Consider the following 22,647-nt stretch of genomic DNA (forward strand, 5'->3'; position numbering starts at 1 on the left):
TCTTAACTGCAGTAAAATCAAAAAACATTTTAATTGTTAAAGTCTGTTTGAAAGTAGTTAATGGTTTAAAAATGAATTTTAATTTATATTATGAATATAAACTACAAACAAATGAAATGTACGAAAAAGTTCAAGACTTTGGACAATAAAACACAAAGGTATACTATTTTGAAAAAAAAAGTTTTTAAAATAATTTACACAAGGTAACAGACACATTTTAGAGATAATATATAATTTTAAAGCGGAGATAAAAATGATTACTGAATAAAAAATACAATGATACTGGTCTTGATATTGATAAAAAACTTGAAAATATTGAATATCCTGTATTAGTTTTTAATATTGCTAGGATAGATAATGTAATTAATGTATCTATAAATGTTTATACATTTGATGATACTGATAAAAAATACGGATTGTATCTATTAAAAATTACAAAAACTAAAAAAGGAAAACTTTAAATCTACTTTATTTTAAGAAAGACAGTAATTCTCTCTATTGTTATAGAAAAAGCTTATCTAGACTTATATCAAGTCAAATGAATAAACATACTCAAGTAAAGTTTGTTTGTGTTTTATGTTTACTACATTTTAATACTATAGAGAAATTAGATAATTATATACAAAATTGTTTAACTAAACAAACCATTTTAAGTTGAAATGCCAAATTGAGGAAAATGTGTATATTTTAAAAATTATCTATATTTAAAAAATATTCCATTTGTAATTTTTGCTCATCTTGAAAGTTTACTTTTAAATATTGATAATTGTGAACCAAATCAAGAAAAACTGTATACAATGCAAAATGAAAAACATGAACAGAATATGGTTCAAATGGCTCTGAGCACTATGGGACTTAACTTCTGAGGTCATCAGTCCCCCTAGAACTTAGAACTACTTAAACCTAACTAACCTAAGGACATCACACACATCTCTTCCTAAGGCAGGATTCGGACCTTCAACAATAGCGGTCGCACGGTAGCTCCTAGAACCACACTGACACACTAGCCGGCACATGTACAGAGTGGTTTTTGTTATTATATTAAATATATAAATTGAAATTCAAAGAGATCAAATTGTTATAAAAAAATTTATTGTATGTATACAACAAGAAGTAGAAGAAATTGGACAAATTTGTTCTGAATTTGAAGAAATCAGACCATAACATTTGAAAGAAACAAAATACATAATAATTCTAAATTTTGTACATTACATCATGTAAATATATAAGAAGTAATAAAAAAGTTCATCATCATGATCATGTAACTGGGAAATATAATGCTCCATTGTGCAATAATTGTAATTTAAAACTAAAACAATCTGACTTTGTACTTATTTATTTCCATAATTCTCAACTTTTTGTAAAAGAACTTTATTATGATAATAAAGAAATAGAATCTATACCAAACAATGAAAATAAATCTAGAAATACCAATTAAAAAATATTAATTATTTAAGTTAGGAGCTAGAACATATGTTTATACATATGATTATATGGACTCTTGGAAAAAATTTAGAGAATCACAATTACCGACAAATAAAAATTTTACAATAATTTAAATGGATGTAACATAACTGAAGAAGTTTATGAACATGCTAAATTAGTTTGGGAAAAAATTCAATTTTAAAAAATCTTGGTGCGTGTTACGATTTGTATATTAAAACTGATGTACTATTGTTAAGTGATGTTTTCGAAAATTTTTGAAAAACATGTATACAAACATATAATCTTGATCCCGTTTGGTATTTTACAGCTCCAGTTTCATCTCAGGATGAAATGTTAAAATTACTGAACAAGAACCTGAATTATTCTATGATTATGATATGGTTGAAAAGGAATCTGAGGAGGTATTTCACAATGTGATGAATGATATGTAAAAGCAAAAATAATTATTTAAAAGATTTTAATAATAAGGAATTATCGAATTGTATAACATTGAACCAAATAATTTTAATTGTACAAAATATATGAAATTTAAAAAATTGTGAATATGGTTGTATTTTTGAAGTAGATTTAGAGTTTTCAATAGAATGACAAATTGTTCCAGGTACAAATGGAAGTAATCTAATAGCTAGTTTCGATAAAAGGATAATTATGTAGCACATTATAGAAATCTTAATCAATATTTATATTTGCAAATGCAACTTAGAAAAAGACATAAACTTTTTGAAATTTAGACAACTAACAGGTTAAGTAGCTATATAGATTTAAATACACAATTAAGAACAAAAGCTTCAAATAATTTTGAACTATTTATGTCTACAAATTAATTAATAATTTTCTATTTGGTAATACATTGGAGAATATAAAAAAATTATAAAATTTGTTTCAAAGAGTAAAATACGTAGTATACTTGCAGCTGAACCAAACTTTAAATGTTGAACTATATTCAATGAAAATGTTGTTGGTGTTCATATGAATAAAACTAAAATAATGTTTGATAAACCTGTTTATGTTGGATTAAGTATACTTTCTTCATCTAAGGAATTAATGTATAATTAACGATACTGAGTTATGAAACCTAAATATGGAAAAAATATTGAATTATATTTTCAAGATACACATAATTATTTTTTTATTATATTAAAACTGAAGATTTCTATGAAGACATGAAATCAATGATTGAATATTATTATAGAATGTATTATCCAATATTAACATACATAACATTCCAAATATAAAGAAAATGTTTTCAGTAAAATTAAAGGTGAATGTAATGGAAAAGTAATTGAAGAATTTTGTGACCAAAAATGTATCCTTATAAAGTTGGTGACAAAATACAAAAAAATCTAAATTTTGACTAAATCAATTTATTAAAAAATTTTTATCAATAAAATTTTTTCTATTTACATGGAAAGTTTTTACTAAGATCAAATGAAACACGAAGATTTCTGAATCCAAAAACAACAAACATTGAATAAAATAACACAACGAAATAATGACATATGAAAAATATGTAAAAATCTGGTAACTGGTTGCCTACTTTTTCTATATACCTTGACCAGCTTTCGTCACCTCTAAGGGTGACTTCATCAGAAGAATTATTGTATACTTTCCACTATAGAGCTATGAAACCTAAGTATGGAAAAAATATTGAATTATGTTATCAAGATATATATAGGTATATTATTAACATTAAAACTAAAGATTCGATTATATCTATAATTTCTGTGTTTTCATTAGAAGTTACCCTTCGAGGTTACAAACCTGATCAAGGTATATATGTAACCTATGCAATTATTTGGCAGATTTTTAGCTATTTTTCAAATTTGTCTAAATGGCTGCTTCAAACTTCAGCCATGTTCCAAGAAATAATTAAAATGAAAAAGATGACAGTTTAAAAAAGAAAGATGAACCTATTAAAGTAAAATATGAAAGAATAAAAATAAAAAATGAAATAAATTTTCATTAATATTAACATTAATTCTTATACCTAATTTTCTTTTTGCATCTACCAGCTGTTGCTGCAATTCTTTCACCAAATGAACCATCATTTGCATACAGTCTTTCTTTTCCAGCTAACTGAAGTTCTTTATCAGCTATATATCTTTTTTCTAAATTTTTATTATCTCTATAAGCAATATCTTGTTTTTACAAGCTTCATCTAATGGATTTGTGACTTCATCACCTTTAGCTAATCTTTCTGTTAAATTTGTAACTAACAACAATAATTATAACCTGGAAGATGCATTTCAAATGGCAGTTTGTTAATTAAAGTATTTACTAATCCTTTTGCAAATTTATCACTTTTCCAAAATGTATGTTGAAGAGTATTTATAAATCTAACTGAATATGGAATTCCTTTTGAATTATCAATCATAAAATCACTCAATCTATTTGTTAACAATACTAACTTTTACATTATGATAACTTTTATTTGCAGCTAGTTCTTCACCATGAAATACTGCTAATCTACCAATTAATTGAATAATATCATTTAACCAAACATATTCATTTGATTTATCTGTATATTTTTTAACTAAATCTAAAACTATTTTTGTTTTTCAGGAGAACTACTATCTCAAGAATCTCTTTGGAAAATAATCATAAACAAATATTGATATTAAGTAATTATATTTATTACCTCTAATTGATCGTCTTTTATTTTGATTATGATCAAAATACAAAGCTCCTGAATTATATAATATATCAGCATGATTTGATAGATCTACACAATCAAACTTCTCATTTAACTCATCTATACCATTTTGTACTTCAATTATAAATCTCATTAATACTTCTATATTTTCATATATTTTTACCAATCTTTAATTTATCGCCATTAAATTCTACAGGTAAATTGCCAACATATTTAAACATACCAACAGGTTTTAAACCAAATACTTTATCTTCACTATCATTAATATACTTAAACATGCATTGAGTAACACTTATCTTTTAAGTATTATTTATATTTCACTTTCTTTCTCTTCTTGGTATTTATTTAAAGCATCTTGAATTTCTGTGTCACTAAACGTATAATCATATTTTCCAAGAATATCATCAGACCAATCTGTCAATTTTTTAATTTTGATAGATCTTCAAAATCTTCTATAGAATGATGATATGGAATCTTTTGTTTTTTATCTTACCTATTTTCTTCAATTGGTTTTAAAACATTATCATCTAAACCTACAATACCTTGTTCAGTTTTTCAGTATTAACAATAAACAGGTTGATCTTCCTTTTTATATTTCTCATATTCGGTTCTTGGTTGTTTTTTTCCAAAGTTTAATTTTTTCTTTTAGTTCGTGAGCTTACTTTATATTTTGTTTAGCTTGTTTAACAACTTTTTCATCATACTTCGCCAAACACTTATTAATGAAGAAAAAACATCAATTAAGTTTATGTTTATGCTTATGTATATGTTTATGATCATGTTTATGTTAAAGTTAAAGTTTACTGTTTTTATTTATTGTTTAGTCTTTTTATTTAATGTTTATGTTGCTAAGAAATGTTCTATTTTATTTCTAAACTTACCTTCATTTAGTATTCTTGGCATATCTTTTATTAAAAAAAGTCATCATTCCAATATTTACTACACATTTCTTTAAAATTATTAAACTTGAAATCTCCACCAACAAATTCATGATAAATACGATTTCAGTTTGTGTCATCTTGTCCAAAAATACTTACAAAATCAAATCGTCTGTAACTAAGTGTGTTGATATTTTTGAGTAAGACTGTGCTACATAAAAACAATCTAAATCTTTGTGTCTAAACATAGAAAAATATTCTCTTTCAATATCTTGATTTTCTAGAATAAAATCATGAAATACAACAACTGAATTGTCTTCGTAACAAAGGAATAAATTCCCCATTATTTTCAATAAAACTAACAATGTTTTATTTAATTTTAACTTGAATTTTTTTACATCGTTTTATAAATTCTTTATATTTTTGTTGTTCTAAACATTTTGAATAAATATACAAATGTTTCATTTAGTTCCAGTTTAATGATACTGAAGCCAAAATAGAATTACAAATCATTAATGTTATTTTTCCATAACTGCTTGAGCCAATTATTGCATCTTATAGCACTTAGTAAAAGTTTACGATGTTTGTTTTGTAAATAATTTTCTGGAATTCTTACTTTAGGGTCCCAACCTGTTTCGTTCATTTATTAATGTGTTTGTCATGTAATCATGATTTTTTATTTAATAATAATTTTTACATTTATTAATAATTTTTCGATAGTATATGAGTATATTATTTTAACTTTGTGATACATCTTCTATACTGAGAAAAAGATGAACTAATGTTAAATTAGTTTCTTTTTACTCAATTTTTAACACTAAAATTACAACAAAAAGTAATAAATTTTATTGTGTTGTAGGAACAATAGAAATCCCTTTAAGTCAATGCAGTCTTAAAAATTTAAAAAATATACATTTGAAAAAACTCAACATACACATTACAGCAGATGAAATTTTAAACAGAATTGTCATTGAAAGTGATGTAAAATTGTATGTGGATATAGCAGAGAGTATTGAAAGTTTACTTGGTTTTAATAATCAATTATAGCTAAAGACGTTCCTAAAATAATTCGTTTTGAATTAATAAAAATAATTTTTAATCTTGGTGATGCAATGTATGTAAAACGTAATGATCGTTTCATAAAGAAACTAATATTATTGCTTCATTTAAACATAATGCAGAATTTGATGGACCAATAATTTATGAACCAAATTATTCTGTAACTGTACCTATTTTTAGTACAATTCAACTGTTAGAAGTTACCATAACTGCAAAAAATGATAATTTAATTGACTTAGATGGTGCAACTGTAACAGTTATTTTAAAAAATCTTAATAAATATTTTCCTTAATAAATAAGTTAATGCTAAAACAATAATGAATGTTATCTGTTTTGATCATTTCCTGTTAATGAAAAAACTAAAAATAATTTAAATTTTCGTAACTAAGATACAGAAATGGAAATAATATTGGTGATGGTTGGCTACATCCAAATCATGCACAATTATACATGAATTTTAGTATTATTGAAAATGATGATACAGACTATCCAACTTATGATGGATACTGCAACAAAAATTAAATGACAATAATGTAACTAATTTTTTTGACTTTATAACAATAAACAAAATTAAATAGTATATTATCTAGAATTGAACATCCTTTTATTTCATCAACAGCTTTACTACATTTAACTTCGTCTGTTATGGACAAAGTAAGTTTAGAAGGACATATTCTCAATACAGGAAAAATAAATAGTAAAAGAAATGAAGTACTTTATACTTTGTCAATTCCTCCTGGATTTCTTAAAGATTGTAGAGACATTATGTTTGAAGAAAACGTAACTGTAGTTTTTACATGTAGTTCATCTTCTGTGGATGCAATTTTTCATTGGTTTGATAAAAATGATACTGGTGTTGAAATAAAAGATACTCTTCCAAAAGAAGGGACAATTATTATAGAATCTAGGGAAATTTGTGTACCAGTTGTTAAATATGAACCAACTTATGAAGTTGAACAACGTGACAATATTTTAAAAAATTCTAAAATTCCTATTCCTTTCTATAAATTTGAAACAGAAGAAATTGCTGGTTTATCTAATGAAAATAGTTTTGAACTAAGTATAATAAATTTCTATAACTCTAAAGAATTTGATACGGCATGTTTTGTTCTGGTAGAATTTCAGACAAATCGTAAAAATAATCAATTAGTTGATGGAGCATTATTTGATAATGTTAAATTACAGAATATATATTTAAAAAATTTTAAGAAAGAAGTTTTTCCACAAGAAAGGTGAAATATTAATCCACCAAATTTTTTTCTAAAAGCATATGATGCATTTCTGCATTAAAAAATTACTAGACTAAAATCAGATATTGATATTAAACCATTTAGCTTTCTAACTAAGAATTCAATTTATGTAATCAGTATGATACACAGTAAGAATGTTATAACTAAAGAAATAACAAATCTGAAACTTTGTGCAACTTTTAATGATAAAATACTAAATGATACACTTTCTTTTGTAATTATGTATGGAAACAAGAATCTTACTTATGATGCATAACACAGATTACTTACTGAAAATTTTTAATTATTAATATTTGCTTCTATATAAATGAATGAAAAACTTAAAAAATTTATAGAAGTGTTAACTTCATTTTTATATACATTTCTGAAACATTTTAAGAAAGACAGAAAGAATAAAAACTTAAAATTTTAATATAATTTACTTTTGTTAACTAATACATTTTAACTAATTTACTAACATTCACAACATAAAATTTTGAAAATAATGTACTATTCTTAACTAACACATTTTAATTTATTTGTGTTCACAACGTGATTTTTTAAAAAATAACTTACTTTTAATAACCAATACATGTTATTATGCTACAATCATGTAGTAAATGAAATAGTAAAAATAGATATCATTTGTTTATTGTATTTAGTTAAGTTATTGTAAAAAATAGATATTTAGTTAACATTAATAAGCTCAGTTGATTTAATTAAATATACTAAATTTTTAATTTAATTTTTAAAACTCGGTTGTTTTATATGTAAAACAGAATTTATTTTAACATTGAGCTAGTGAGCCACAACATACAGAATTATTCCTATCATTCTGGTCCGATTGTACATCAACGATCCTGACAAGTACCATAATTTCGTGTTTAACTACTTTTACCTTTCCCTGTGGCTACTATAATATTTATGCCACTCACTGGCATTATAACCACGTCCTTATTAGCACGGAGGGGAGTTACAAAACCCTGTGATACTGCACATAAATCGAAAGTGCTATCCAGTATAAAAGGAACCTTCTCATTAAAAATAGCAACTTCTATTATAGGCTGTCCTGCAGTTTTTTCTCCGGCTTCAGAATCAAATTCATCTAACAAATCTACCACTACATCATGTCTATTGACTCCTAGACCTTCTGTGGAAATTACACACATATTCACGGAGTCTTCTTCCTCTCTCACTATGGTGGCTTTAGTTAGTCTGTCCACTACTGACAAAGCGTAACACTTTTCCAAACACTCTCCTTCCTTACTAGGAACATCAGATTTTGCAACCCTTCCTATCGTGTTGTCAGAATTATCAAAGTAGCCCCCTGCTTCCTCCAATTCTTTTCCTTCTTCGTCATTATCAGAAACTACTCCTTCTAATCTTTGTAAAGCTTCCTCTGCCCTTTTATATTCTTTCTCAAGTACTTCTAATACCGTTTCCCCTATTATCGTGCTAATTCCACAGTTCACTGTAAGCCTCTTATCTGCATTTCAGTGCTGACTCACACTAATATCCCGTCCTGACTCGTTATTTTCTAATAATTGTTCCTCTCCGGCCGGGGTGGCTGAGAGGTTCTAGGCGCTACAGTCTGGAACCGCGCGACCGCTACCGTCGCAGGTTCGAATCCTGCCTTGTGCATGGATGTGTGTGATGTCCTTAGGTTAGTTAGGTTTAAGTAGTTCTAAGTTCTAGGGGACTGATGGCCTCAGAAGTTAAGTCCCATAGTGCTCACAGCCATTTGAACCATTTTTCCTCATTAACCTGGTTCCTGGAATCACTGTTTTGACCTTTTCTTTCTCAAAAATTTTCTATACTTCCCAAAAAGCACAATTTTTAACAGTGTCCCTCTCCCCTGTTATATTTGTTTTTACGATATCGCCCCCAAGATGTTCAACTGGTGGCTGCCTTATGAAAGGTTTTGCTCGCAGATTTAAACTACGTTGCCACAGCCTGCAAACGATAGCACCATTAGACACTGCCATTGGTTTTCCCCTGTCTCCTATGTGGTCAATGCCACTGATATTCCTTTTGGCTGGCAGTCTGCGCCACTCATCCCTGTCAGAGGATTGCTGTTGTCTATATTCAATGGTTCGATCTCTGTCATTATATCTACTTCCAACAGGACCCCACCACCCTTCGTATTTGCCTCTGTAATTACTAGGTTTACATGTTTACATGTACCTCAACTATGTTTTCATTTGGCCTAACAGGAGGCCTATAATCCCTTCTAGCATTCTCCTCCTCTTTTAAAATATTTTCTACCCTCTCAAGATACTGAATAAATTTATCAATATAATCCTTAGGTGCCAAGATAATTTTATTAGGCCAGTACAAAGCCAGCTTATTCTCTATTCCCATAATGATTTGTTCTTTCTCCACTTTATAGCTAATACATGACAAAGTTGTGACCTGTTTTTGTAAAAACCTCTTAATAATCTCTTTCTTTGGATCATATTTTTCACCTGACCAGAATTTGTTTAAAACTTCCATCTGTTTTCGTTTGCCCCAATATCCCTCAAAAATGACTGCTTGAAATCCCCTATGTTGTCATATTTATCCACTGCCCAATTTCCCCAAACTCTAGCTTCCCCCCTCAAATTAGATGTAATGAAACCAATTTTTTGTTTATCGTTCCATCATTTGTGCAAGACGTCCTCAAAACCACCCCATAATTTTTACTTGGATCGAATCGCAAAAACTGCCGATGTATCACATATGCAATTTCTGAAGATCTTACCTCACCACCTTAGATATTAAATACCCACTATTGTTAGCAAAACTCCTTTTAGTCTACCATCATGGTTACACAGTAGTTCATCTACAGCTGTACTAAACTGATTTATGTTAGTTTCTAGGCTATTAAATTTAGCAGGCACTTGCACACCTAATTTCGCGCGGACATCCTTTCCTTCCTTGATTTGATTTTCCATTATAATGTGACTGTCCTCTCATTGTTTTCCCATATTATTCACTTGTTCCTGTATTTTAATTAAATGTGTATCTACTTGTTCATCTAACTGATTGCTGCCATCATCAACTTGCTTAATCTAAGATGTTAATCCATTTTTTGCAGTTATGACATCCTTATTACATTCTTGTTTTACTTTACTAATCTCACTCTTTACACTGTCAGTAAACAAAGTCATATCGTTTTTCCATGAATAACTTAATTTAGAAATTTTGTTTTCTATACAGCATTCCATTTCCACTGGTAAGTCAGTAATCCATTGATTAACATCAGAATGCATCCCATTCGTTTTAGTGTTCATTTCAGAACCCAATCCATTAACTCCAGTATGAAACCCATTCATTTTAGTGTCAATATCAGAACCCATTTCCATCATATATATCAAAACATTCACTAACATTTCTGAAACACCATCTTTCTGTTCAGAAGCAATTGACAATGGTTCCTGGTTTATTTATGTAACAGTAACAGGTATAAACTTGACGTCGGTTCCCGCCATTTTTTGTTCATTGTCTGTCCCATAATTAGCAGACATTGAATCTGGCAAGCCACTATCATTCGCTTGTGATGCATCAAAACAAGCCACTGCATCATCTGCATATATTACTTTTCCCAAATTTACACCCACATTCTCGTCTACTATACAATAGTTATTATTTTGTGCCATGTTCACAAGTTTCTTTGTACACACACACACACAACACACACACACACACACACACAAAAGAAGCAGAATACAACTTAGCTTTTCATGATCGTTGTCAGCACGGCGAGATGTTACAGCGGGTCCATTCGTCAAGCTCTGCCCCCATAGGTGTAGTTTCTGGGCCCACACTCCGTCCATTACTGCCAACTGCTGCAGACACCCAGCTGCTGTTGCTTGTTGTCACGTGATGTTCAGTTGTTGCCAGCATCGTTAGCCACCTTCCCCACAGGCTGTTCTAGCCGCTGTTTGCCACTTCGCTATTGCTGTCCTTTCTGAATCACCTTTCCCTGGATCACATGGTTCCTCTGTCTTTCTATTAAATTTCATTTATGCACGTATGGGTCTTTCTCTTATAGGGTGAAGACAGTCACATTATATTGGAAAATCAAATCAAGCAAGGAATGAATGTGTGTGCGAAATTTGGTGTGCAAGTGGCTGCTAAATTTACTGTCTTGGAAACTAACATAAATCAATTTAGTACAGCTACTTTTAAAGTTCACACTCGAATTTCACATTTCCCGGACGCTATATAAACCAATTGCAGTGGGGCGGTGTTGCTAGTCTTTGTTCACTCTATCACTTATCGAAAGTCCATCTACCTCGATATCCCTTCCTTTCGATGTCCCTTCACTCTGTAGTAGCAGATACGTGCTAGGCAGTGTAAAGCAGCCTTGGTGAGACCACTACCTAATACCTACCACACAGAGGCTGTGTAACTCGAGTTGAAAGTCATTTCCTGAAAGTTCATATTTAAAAAATCGGACGTTCAGAGGATGCAGTCTACTTGCAGAAAGCATTTGGTTTTTTATTCATATGGATACACATGGAATGGCTATCAAGTCCGTATTTAATATGGCAAACTTTATTTTCCAAAATTCACTGTCTGTACAATAAATTTTCACTCGAAAAGCAGCCAGAAATTTTGCAAGCGAGAGCTGACTAATTTTCACGATCTAACAGTCACAGACCCACCACTCTTCACGAGTTAAACATTCGGTCATTTCAGTGGTCTTCTTAGTAATAAGTGATTGCCAAAGTATTCCTTACAGAGCACGAAAATGACACATGGAATTGTTACTATAACCGGAAAGTTCACATGCTCACAAATCTCCAACTCTTTAATTTAGAAACACCAAACTTTCATTAAAATGTTCATAACGCCAGTCGCCTCAGTCAAGACACGTTCTAACTGAACTAAACTCACTAGTTCCTCATCTTACAGACTATTTTTAAGGAGCTATCTAACATGGTGTTATCCGTAGGCCAGTTAGCTGGCTCCTCTACACTCTGCCCACCTCACTATATTCACACAGGAACAGTTTAATTCTGATTGGCTGTTGTTTAATCAAAATAAACAAAGTTCAATATATTCACCAAATTGATAAATAAAGTTATTCTGCCTCTAACTTTCGTTCTGGCTGCTTATATACAAAAGAAAGCTCGCACTGACATACATAATCTGAATCGTGGTGGTACCATAACTTTCCCACGGTTCCTTTGTACAAGGTCTTACACAAAATGACATTAATTTTAACGTATGTCCCACATGCACTCTCTCAATCATTCTCATGTACTCACAGAAAAAATTACCAGCAAATAATGATTTTTGAAGGATTTTTGTATTACGTAATATAAAGTAACTAAAGTATTGAAAAGAAAATTCAAATTAACTGATTTCATGCATTGATAACTTTGTAATGGCTTCAAACGATAATGAAGGTCAATTTGTTTTTGTACCTAACTGGGTTTTAAACCATAAGCGTCGCTTTTAGGACTTTTAGGAAAGTTTCATTATCTCTACAACTACAATAAATAAAAATCTGAAATTTTGGCAGCATTATTCCGTTAATAGCAGAAGGCTGTGTACCAACTTTGAACAAAATGGAATAATAACTAATATGGTTTATTTAGATTCATAGAGGGTATGAATTTTCGTACCAACTGAATGTTACTCTGTGCAGTTGTCACGGTAGGCAGCGAGCGAGGTGGCGCAGTGGTTAGCACACTGGACTCGCATTCGGAAGAACGACGGTTCAATCCCATCTCCGGCCATCCTGATTCAGGTTTTCCGTGATTTCCCTAAATCGTTTCAGGCAAATGCCGGGATGGTCCCTTTGAAAGGACACGGCCGATTTCCTTCCCAATCCTTCCCTAACCCGAGCTTGCGCTCCGTCTCTAATTACCTCGTTGTCGACGGGACGTTAAACACTAACCACCACCACCACCACCACGGTAGGCAGCGCCAATTGCGCTGTGATCAAAGCAAAAAATAACGTAGTCATCCTGCAGTCACTATACCAAATGGCTGAGTCCCTTACTGCAACGAATATCATCTCATAATATCTTACAATGTTACAACCAGTGTGCAATATTTCTTGCCTCAAAATGATATATTTTGGATACATACACTCAATCCTCGGTTATGGAATCATGTTTTGGGGAACAAGTGATGGAAATATTCAGTCTGTCTTTAAGGTACAGAAAAAAGCTGTACAGATAGTAACAATTGCAGCAATTGGGACCATTTTACCGATTTATTCAAAAAACTGGAAATTTTGACTGTCCCATGTGAATAAATTTTCCAGACTGTAATGTATGTAAGGAAAATATTCATTTATATGCTACAAACAGCTCAATAGATGACCATGAAACTAGATCCAGCCACTGCTTCTACCTAAACAGAAAAAACAAGTCAAACACACAGAATAGTATGCTTTGAAAGGACACGGCCGATTTCCTTCCCAATCCTTCCCTAACCCGAGCTTGCCTAAAACTGTACAACAGACACCCACAGGAACTAAAAGGTGTAAATGAAATTCATATTTTTAGCTATAAGCTAAATGCATATTTTTTAAGAAAAAGTTTTTACTAGGTAAATGAGCATTTAGAATAATTGTAGATAGCTATTTGGTAGACACAAATACCACATAGGCCTATATAAAGCGACAGATTATGGCATAATTATAAATACTGTAAAATTAACCTTTAAAAATTGTAAGAATTGAATTAGGAATATTGTTAAGAACTCTTGCATGTTTTTAGGACACAATTGACAGCATCCATTCAATTTTTATTGTTGTGTGGATGAATAAACATATCATATCAATCAGTCATCAATCAATCAACAGTTTCTATCCTCAATTTGATCATCAAAACACAAGCTACAATATGTCACAGTTCGTCACTGTATTTTTATTACATCCCATGTATATGGCCCATCATTGTGATAAAAATAAGGAGAGCTGTCATGACGTCAAAAAGTTGAAGTCGATGTCTCCCATATTAGTTGCCCAAAACATAACCTGCAGGTACGATGTTGCAGTGCCTGTATTGTTAAGAAGAATGATGCAATGTTCCTTCAGATATTCATGCATGTTTGGAGGAACAAGCACTGCAGCGAATACAGCCATTATGAAATACCTACATTAAATGTATTTGCAGTTGCGAATACGAAGAAACATCTGCTCCATGGGGGAATGACGACAACGAAAATTCGTGCCGGGTAGGGACTCGAACCTGAATTTCCCGCTTTATGCAAGGGGTCACCTTAATCGCTTTGGCTATTCTTGCATGACTCATGGTTAAATTCGAACTTCCATGTGTCGTCGTTTCTGCGTCACAGGCTGTGCTCATACACAAATTATGTAATTCCCATACATTGGAGTATACTTTACTGGAAAGTCCCTATGTGGTGTTAGTGGATAAATACGATGTTGCAGTGCATTGTGTTGTTAAGACGAATTATGAAACTGTCCCTTCAGACATGCACAAATTTTCAATGTCATCATTCCCTTATTGCAACATTTTTGTTCGTATTTGCAACTGCAAATACATTTCATGTATTTCATAACGACTGTACTCACTCCACTGACAGTTTCTTCTTCTTAATAACAAAGGCACTGCAACGTCGTATTTATCCGCCAATACCAGGCACTGGCTTTCAAGTAAAATGTATGGGAATTACATAATGTGTGTCCAAGGATAGGTTGTGAAGCAGGAACTATGACATATGGAAGTTTAGATCTGCCCAGAAGTCGTGCACGGATAGCCAAAGCAGTTAAGGAGATTGGTTGTTTGAAGTGGGAAATATGGGTTCGAGTATCGGTCCGCTGCAAATTTCCAATGTTGTCATCCTTCGTACAGCCAATGGTTGCTCGTATTAGCAACTGTGAATACATTTCATGTATTATCTTTTGGTGTTTTGATTGTTTTGAGTGGTGAAAGTTACTTGATCAAAAATACCAGCTTGCGCCATTTATGGGTGTGCTAGTCACTCTGATCACACCGTAGTCCGAAGTGTAAAAGAATTACATTTCATTTGTAAATGGACTCGTTCCACTGTTATTTGCTTTCATATGCACGAATTTCTGTTGCGCTGTTTACTTTTACTGTAGCGATTTTATTTCTGTCATTTGGTTTTAGATATCTTATCAGTCCACTCGTATAGCTATCTGGGCAAACTCTGAGAAAAACATAGCTAAATATTTTCTCAGGTTTTTCCGCAAGAGGACATAGACCGAACATCAACTTTGTCTGCCAGTATTAAGGAAAATTATGGATTACGAAAGCACCCTTTTCACGTCTCATATTTCTCTTCTTACTTGTTCGAAATGTCCAACAAAATGAAAGGTACATTAATGAGGATAAATTAGTCGTATTACTGAATCAAATGTGCATTCAAGGCCAGGAAAACAATCGAAAATGTCTTCCTGACGTTTGGTTACACAAGAAAGCATTGTAACATTTTCTATCTAAAACAAATGTTGCGTGCGCACAACACAAATTAAGAACAAGTAGCAATTGTAAACAGTAGTCTGCTAATGTTTTGGGGCATCTAACATGGCGCCGCCGGCTTCAAAGCAACGTACAGCATCTGTAGCGCCATCTCCCCTTATTACACCTCCATACGGCACACCACAGAACACCAATATAGTAGAAGTGCAAAGACCACGTTATTATACGGAAACACAGAACGACACCAACGCTAGTTGTGGCCTGGTTGTGAACTTCAATAGGAAAAAATATGGCGCGAAAATCTCTTATGTATATTTCTAAATACGTGAATTAGATGACATTATTTTTCATTTAATCTTTGAATGTGGATCGCATAGTGCAGTATTAAAGGTTTTTGAGATCTTGCAAAGTAATATATAAAAGAAATCTCAGTCAAAAACAAACATTAACTACTCGTGGCTCCAGTTTACATTGTGAAAATTTTCGTAAATTACGTTGTCACCTTTTGGCTGTGAATTTTTTTGTAAAACTCAATGTTGCGATTTTGGCTGTGTGGCCATTATCATGTGGAAATAAAAGAGCTTTAGCACAAGTCAGACTAAAAAAATCATCTGACATTGCATGTATATATAAATGATTTTTACGTTTCCACATATCCTAAAGCACATTATGTCCACTCACATGATCGAAAGTGGAATAGTAGGTTCCACAAATAAATAACTACACAGCTAATGGATAACCAAGAGGCCATTTACAAAAAAATCTGTGCTACAAACCAAGGATGTACTGTAAAGTCTACAAAATCCGATTTATTATTTTTCTGTTGATTGTTATTTATGGATATTCAGTCATCTGAAATTGAACTTCTGCGCAGTTCAAATAAATTTATGAAACATACAAAATACTACTTTACATCAACTGAAAAACAAATTGGGAGGAAAGCAGGTAGACACTCCATGAATGTAGCCAAAATGTTTTTGCCAATGAGACATACAAAGAAAATGAACTGCAAAACATAACTTTTTTCTTTTTTCCCCAACTTGGCTGTTATTTTGGCAACACCCATCATGTTTAAATAATGAAAGAAGACGCTGGTACAACATTTATCTTTAACATTTTTATTTATTTACTTCCTCTTTGAAAACTTTGTTTGGTACACTACTGAAAATTAACACAAATTCCCCTTGACAGCACTTTATTCATTATACTTTTAGAATCCAATCATCACATCTAGAAAGTGTTAAGTTATGTTCCTGCCGAATTACCAGATGTTGTCATAACAAATCAAAGGCATGATTTTGATACAAGAACATGTAATTCTCTGCTTCTAACACAACATTTGTATATGTATAGGGAGCTTACTCTCATTGTACACACAATAAACAAAATACAAAGTCTTTTAACATGATTTGAACTTCTTTTTAAGTTGTTGCATACACAATTTCCTCTCGTTTGTAAATTTCTTTTCTTTCACGTACTTGTATATTATAAGTGGAATACTTGTCTTCAGAAGTCTCTCTTCAATGTCATGTTTATTACAAATTGTTGTATGAGACAGAACAATTTTTTTTTATTATCATGTAGTCTTGTTGTGTGACCATGACTATTTACATACTCCTACAGCTGATCATGGAGTGACATTAGGAAAATCATGACTCTTTCACTTGGATATTTCAAATGAGAATGCTCCTCACTATTCTCTTTAAATGAGGTAAACAAATGATTTTCAGTCACAGCAGAGGAGTAGAGACTGGTATTACATGTTTCACAATCATCTGGTACATCTATGGCTTTTAGAAAATAGCCTGCTACACAGGCTAAGGATTGTTGATCTTCTACAGACTTGATGGTACCATCTGAGTAAGAATAAATTTGATCAGGTGTATCAGTGTCATTCAACTCACATTCACTTAAATGTTCACTCCTACCACTAGCTGCCAAAAAGTGACACACACTGCTCAAGGGAGTGTAATCATCATTTTCACAGTTACTTACACTCATGGCTTTGAAAGGCAAAGTCATATGATTGACAACACAAGTCTTCAGAGCTTCTACAAACTGAAAACAACTTGGGTTTGTATTAGCAATACCATGTTGTCTTATGCAACAAAAAAAAATTTCTAAGGCATCTTGATTAAACGCCTTTAAATTTAAGTTCTTAAAGCCAACCACTTTAAAGGTCTTCCACAAGAAAATAATAGACTGTAATGTAATCTGCCAACCTTTTATGAAGCTAAACATATTACTCTTGTTTCTTCCCGTTTTTAAATCTATTATTTGCCAGCTGCCTATTTCCCTCAATATGCTATACCACATTTCTAAATGTGGCGAATTTTCTGATAAAGCACACCTAAATTGTTTCCCATTCCTGGGATATTGCTCATTACTGTTGAGTGAATCAAAGAGATTATCTACCTTTTCCACAAGCTCAGCTGTGTGTATAGCTTCGGATGGTAATGTGGGAGTAGAAACATATGTTTCAATTGCAGCTGCAACAGTATGGCTCATTTGTGCAGCAGCAACTTTTACCTTCATTTTGACATGGGAATCAGAAAAGTTAAAGTGTTGTGCTTTTAATTTGGGTAGAGTTTTGAAACGGTTTTTTTATCCAAAAAGAACTGATGTACTCAAACTTTGCTGCTTTGTGAGGTTCAAATTGAATTTTATTATCTATCAAAGCATTTCTAGTGTTTTTGAGCAGCTGTGGTACATCATTATTGGTAACAATTGGTTGATTATTGACGACAAAATGAAATATACTGGGCTTCAACAAATTTGTTTCACACAGTTGCTTAAGGACCTTTTGGTTTGTTGCATTCTGGTCACATACAGTACAAACCACTTTGAACCCAATATTCTGTAGTTCACTTACGATGTGAACAATGAGTGATTTCAAATGGGTGTAGTGTAAAGTGGTTGCGGTAAAGTAATATGCTAGAACTTGTTTCCAAGTTCTGTGAATGCCTTTCAGCATGAAAACCAATGCTTCACTAGCAGCTACAGGTGAATGTCCTAACTGACCCAAGTCCTGATACCCATAGAGTAGCTGTTTGTGTGCATCATAGTACATACCATCATCCAGACACATTTCATCAAAAAGTAGAACACAATACTTGTCATTTTCATACATATTACTTACCTCCCTCGCTAAAAAGTTTAATAAAGCTGGATTAAGTCCTGTATCAAATGGTATGTGGGAAAGCACTCCCTTGAGAAGCCTGACAGATGGGAGGGAGAAGTATGTGGCCAAATATCTGTACAACCAAGGACTATGCTTATAAATAAATAAAGCAAATGCCTTATCTTTTATAGACCACCATACTGCTGTGGGCTGCATATTGGCATTTCCTAACTGACTTAATAAAAGTTTTAGTCACATCATTCAACTCTTCTTCAATTAATTGAAATTTCCTGTCATCATACAACTCTTTTAGAATTTTCAATTTATTCCTCTCACTCTGTAGCTGTTTTTTTTTTTTTTTTTCAATTTACACACTCGGGAAACTGTAATTCTATGCAGTTTATACATTTTGTATTTTCTTGGTGTTAAATCACGTTTAGAAACGGAACATCCCATTACACCTGGACTAATTTCAACATCATAAACAGGTGAGGATAAAAAGCTGTACTCACCATCATCTGTGCTCTGTAAAGGGGGACTGTTTCAATGTATTACTGTAGATTTTGCATTGTAACTTGTCTCGTGCACACTTATATTTGCACCCGATGTGGTGAAACCACCACCACCAGTGTAACACAGATGGGTGGGGGGAGGGTGATATAACACCAATTCCATGTGCTTTGGTATAACACCAGGATTTAGCCTGTGTCTAGTAAAGTCTGCTTCATAAAAATTATCCTCACACACATAATAATAACTACAGTTGACACCTTCATCTATATTACAGATCAATTTCCACTTCTTTCAAGTCTCACTTTTGATGCACCTGGAAATTTATAGAAATGTTTATTCTTGTGTTTGGAATTTGTTTTTTCATAATAACTACTCCTGCATCCGGGAAACTTGCGCGAGTATTTCAATTTCAACCTCAAACTGGATTCTTCTCTTCCTGTATGATCCATCCTCATGTGTCTGAAATGTTATTCAAACCAAAAATTAGGTACGAGAAAAAAGATCAGGTATGGTTTACATTCATTAATGTTAAAGAAAACTCAACGTGAAATTAATTTCACTATCAAAAATCATATTAGCTTATGTCTAAACACAGCTATCCTGTACTGAAGTATTGATAACTGTTATCATGGCTTGTAATCTGATGTGGTATTGCTACAAAATAGTGAAAAAACGAAACAAATTCTCATTTTTACTACGGATATGCACATCACTCTATACATAACTGTGTGAGCGTAGTTACACTATATTCTATATACAACACTACTTCGTTAAACAGTGCTATCAGGCAGTTGAAACACTGCTTATTATACCATTTCAGTATATTTCAGCATCTAGATACCATGGTAGATACCAAATTCTACTGTAGATTATCGGTAACAGTTACAGCTGTAAATCTGTATTATATTGTGTTGAGCATTAAAGTGCGAGAAGATTTCTACTGCAGTGCATATTGCCACAATAATACGTGTAAATGTCCAACTGCTTGAAGAACCTGCTTTGTGTGACTTCCAAACAAATGTCTTGTTATGTGAGAACACAACCTTTGTCGATACAACAGCAACAAACACTTTTTACCTGGATAGAGCGTTATATACTGTACAGAATATTTACTGTCGAAAACGGGAAATAGAACACACTCGAGGCATTACGAATCAATTTCAACATGTTCAGTATTTGGTATGTAGTAAACGGCACAATAAATGGTACTTATTATGTCACTAAGAGTACTTCGTGGCAAAAAGGAAGATGAATCAAAGCCAGAATTAGATTCCATTGCAGGATTCGGAAAGTTGAATGCCAACTATGTCAAAAGCTGCTAGCATGAGATTATCTACGAAATACAAGAAAATATGAACAGAAATAAGAAATATACTTACCCTTTAAGTAAATTGAGTAACGGAAATTGTATTTCTTTGAAGGAACAAATATACAAGGGTCCACAGAACGTAATGTGATGATACAGCCTCGTGTTCTATATGAAACAAAAGTAAAAAAGGTAAATACTGAATCATCACACCATCAAATATTACGAATGCATCTAAAAATTAAGCAGAATAGTAGCAATATACTTCCACTGCAATTTAAACGAAAAATCACGATCACGTTGCTACGATACCAAAACAATTATGAAATACGTCATCCAATAGGAACACGAGACTATAAATTGCTAAACTTGCAGCGCTCCAAGTGGCCTGGGATCAAACCAAGGTCGTGTTACCGGAAATCCTTATATGAGTTTCACCCCCTGCGGCACACAATCTCATGTTAGACTGTGATATCGTCTGTGATTAATTTATTGATTTTCTCGATTAAGTGAAAAATGAAAGATCTATGGTGGGAGTGTCACGTAGTAGCAATATCTTTGTTTTGTGCAAAGGCAATTGGATGGAATCGCGTTTACATCAAGCCGATGGAGTTGTCATTCTGTGTCTGAAAATGTAAATATTTGTGATAAACAAATGAGACTATGAAGTTTTCATATGATGACATTGAACACTAATGCTCATGACTGCACAACAATTCATACGTGGTACTTCAACACTTTTAGATGGATCCCTGTGCTCTTCATATTTACGATCGTCGTGCATGCGACTGGTTGTATTATGCACACGTACTTCTGATGTGTATATGTGAGTATAAATTTCATTGTGATGATAGCTTGTTAGCTTAGTTGCCTACGGGATGGGTTTTCAAATATCCATTTTGAAGGTTCTCATATTTCTTACTGTACATGTTCGTTGTAATTTTAAGTGAAACTATGCGGCAATAGTCGTGATATGACGTTTAGTATTTTCAAACGTTAATCTGGAGTGTATTCCAAGAAATTTGACATAGTAATTTGTAATTTTTAGTAACTACGTTTCTCCAACATCTTTGTGTGTCCTCGTAAACAAAAAGCATTTTAAGAACGTCACAATGGCAGTCTGCTTGAACATGGCCACAATGGCAGTCTGAGAGACATGGTATTTATAATACTTTCATTCTACTGACTTACTTAGACTTTGTTCCACCAGTGTTAAGTAGCATATCTGGCTACAGGTTTCCTTCAGCTGCCAGGATTTCACCCTCCACCCAGTTAACGTCCATGGATTGACGATCCCTAGCCAAAGTTCGTTTCCAGGTGTTACAAGGTCTTCTACTTCCACATCCATCCGTTCGTTTCTACAACAGTCCCTGATTAGGGGATGCTTCCAACTGTTGTACATGACATGGCCAGAAAACTTCAATATTCTTTCAGCAACTGTTTTGTGAAGGCTGTTGCACCATTACTGATGACTTCATTATTTGAAACATGGTCGCTATAACAGATCTTCAGAATTGTGCCCAACCATCATTGGTGAAAGACTTTGAGGCCACAGAGAGGTACAGTCAAAACTTTGTGGACATACTTATGGGGGTCTAATAGCTGTATGTATCACATTCATTGGAAGACTGCAAAAGTATTAATAATTCTGCTTATGATGTCCGCATCTACACCCCCGTTGTTACATATAAGGCTGCTGAGATACGGAAATCACTGTGCTGTTTAAAATTTGTTTACACTCCATAAGAGATGGAAACATGTTTTGGACAACATTCACAGTGTTGTGTATTCAGTTTAGCTCAAATTCTCGACTTGCTCTGTTCATTACATCTTTTGGTGCTATAGACTGTCAGTGTATTATTGTTTGTGGTGTAAATCACATACTGAAAGTCATCTTGAGCTAATTATTTACATTTCTGCTTTGGAGACTTGGCAGGGAACTTTGCTCACCTAATTAAGTTGTGGAGCCTTTTTCAGCCAAAGAATATGTATAATAAATACTATACTGTAACATACATTTGTGAAGTGATA

At 32.5% G+C, this 22,647-nt stretch overlaps 2 protein-coding genes across 6 annotated transcripts in view; one reads left to right on the forward strand and one right to left on the reverse strand.

The window, feature by feature from the left end:
• Positions 1-16,778: 16,778 nt before the first annotated feature.
• Positions 16,779-21,032, reverse strand: LOC126297891 (uncharacterized). Of its 2 annotated transcripts, XM_049989199.1 has the most exons (3): positions 20,882-21,010; positions 20,690-20,784; positions 16,779-19,769 (listed from the first exon to the last, which is right to left on the reverse strand). In XM_049989199.1, the coding sequence occupies exon 3, from the start codon at positions 18,209-18,211 to the stop codon at positions 17,294-17,296; it is 918 nt and encodes a 305-aa protein (XP_049845156.1). In that variant the 5' UTR covers positions 18,212-19,769; positions 20,690-20,784; positions 20,882-21,010; the 3' UTR covers positions 16,779-17,293. The 2 variants fall into 2 exon arrangements, with proteins under 2 accessions (XP_049845156.1, XP_049845155.1); XM_049989198.1 differs by having other exon boundaries at positions 20,690-21,032.
• Positions 21,024-22,647, forward strand: part of LOC126297893 (uncharacterized) — a 94,980-nt gene continuing 93,356 nt past the window's right edge. The window contains exons 1-2 of one of the 4 annotated variants that reach the window (XM_049989200.1): positions 21,058-21,250; positions 21,361-21,442. The gene's annotated coding sequence lies outside the window, so the exon portion shown is untranslated. Of the gene's footprint in view, positions 21,443-22,647 lie in introns of all 4 variants that reach the window. The other 3 variants (XM_049989201.1, XM_049989202.1, XR_007552584.1) reach the window with 3 other exon arrangements.

Source organism: Schistocerca gregaria, chromosome X (genome assembly GCF_023897955.1).
Source record: "Schistocerca gregaria isolate iqSchGreg1 chromosome X, iqSchGreg1.2, whole genome shotgun sequence".
NCBI classification, from domain to species: Eukaryota; Metazoa; Arthropoda; class Insecta; order Orthoptera; family Acrididae; genus Schistocerca; species Schistocerca gregaria.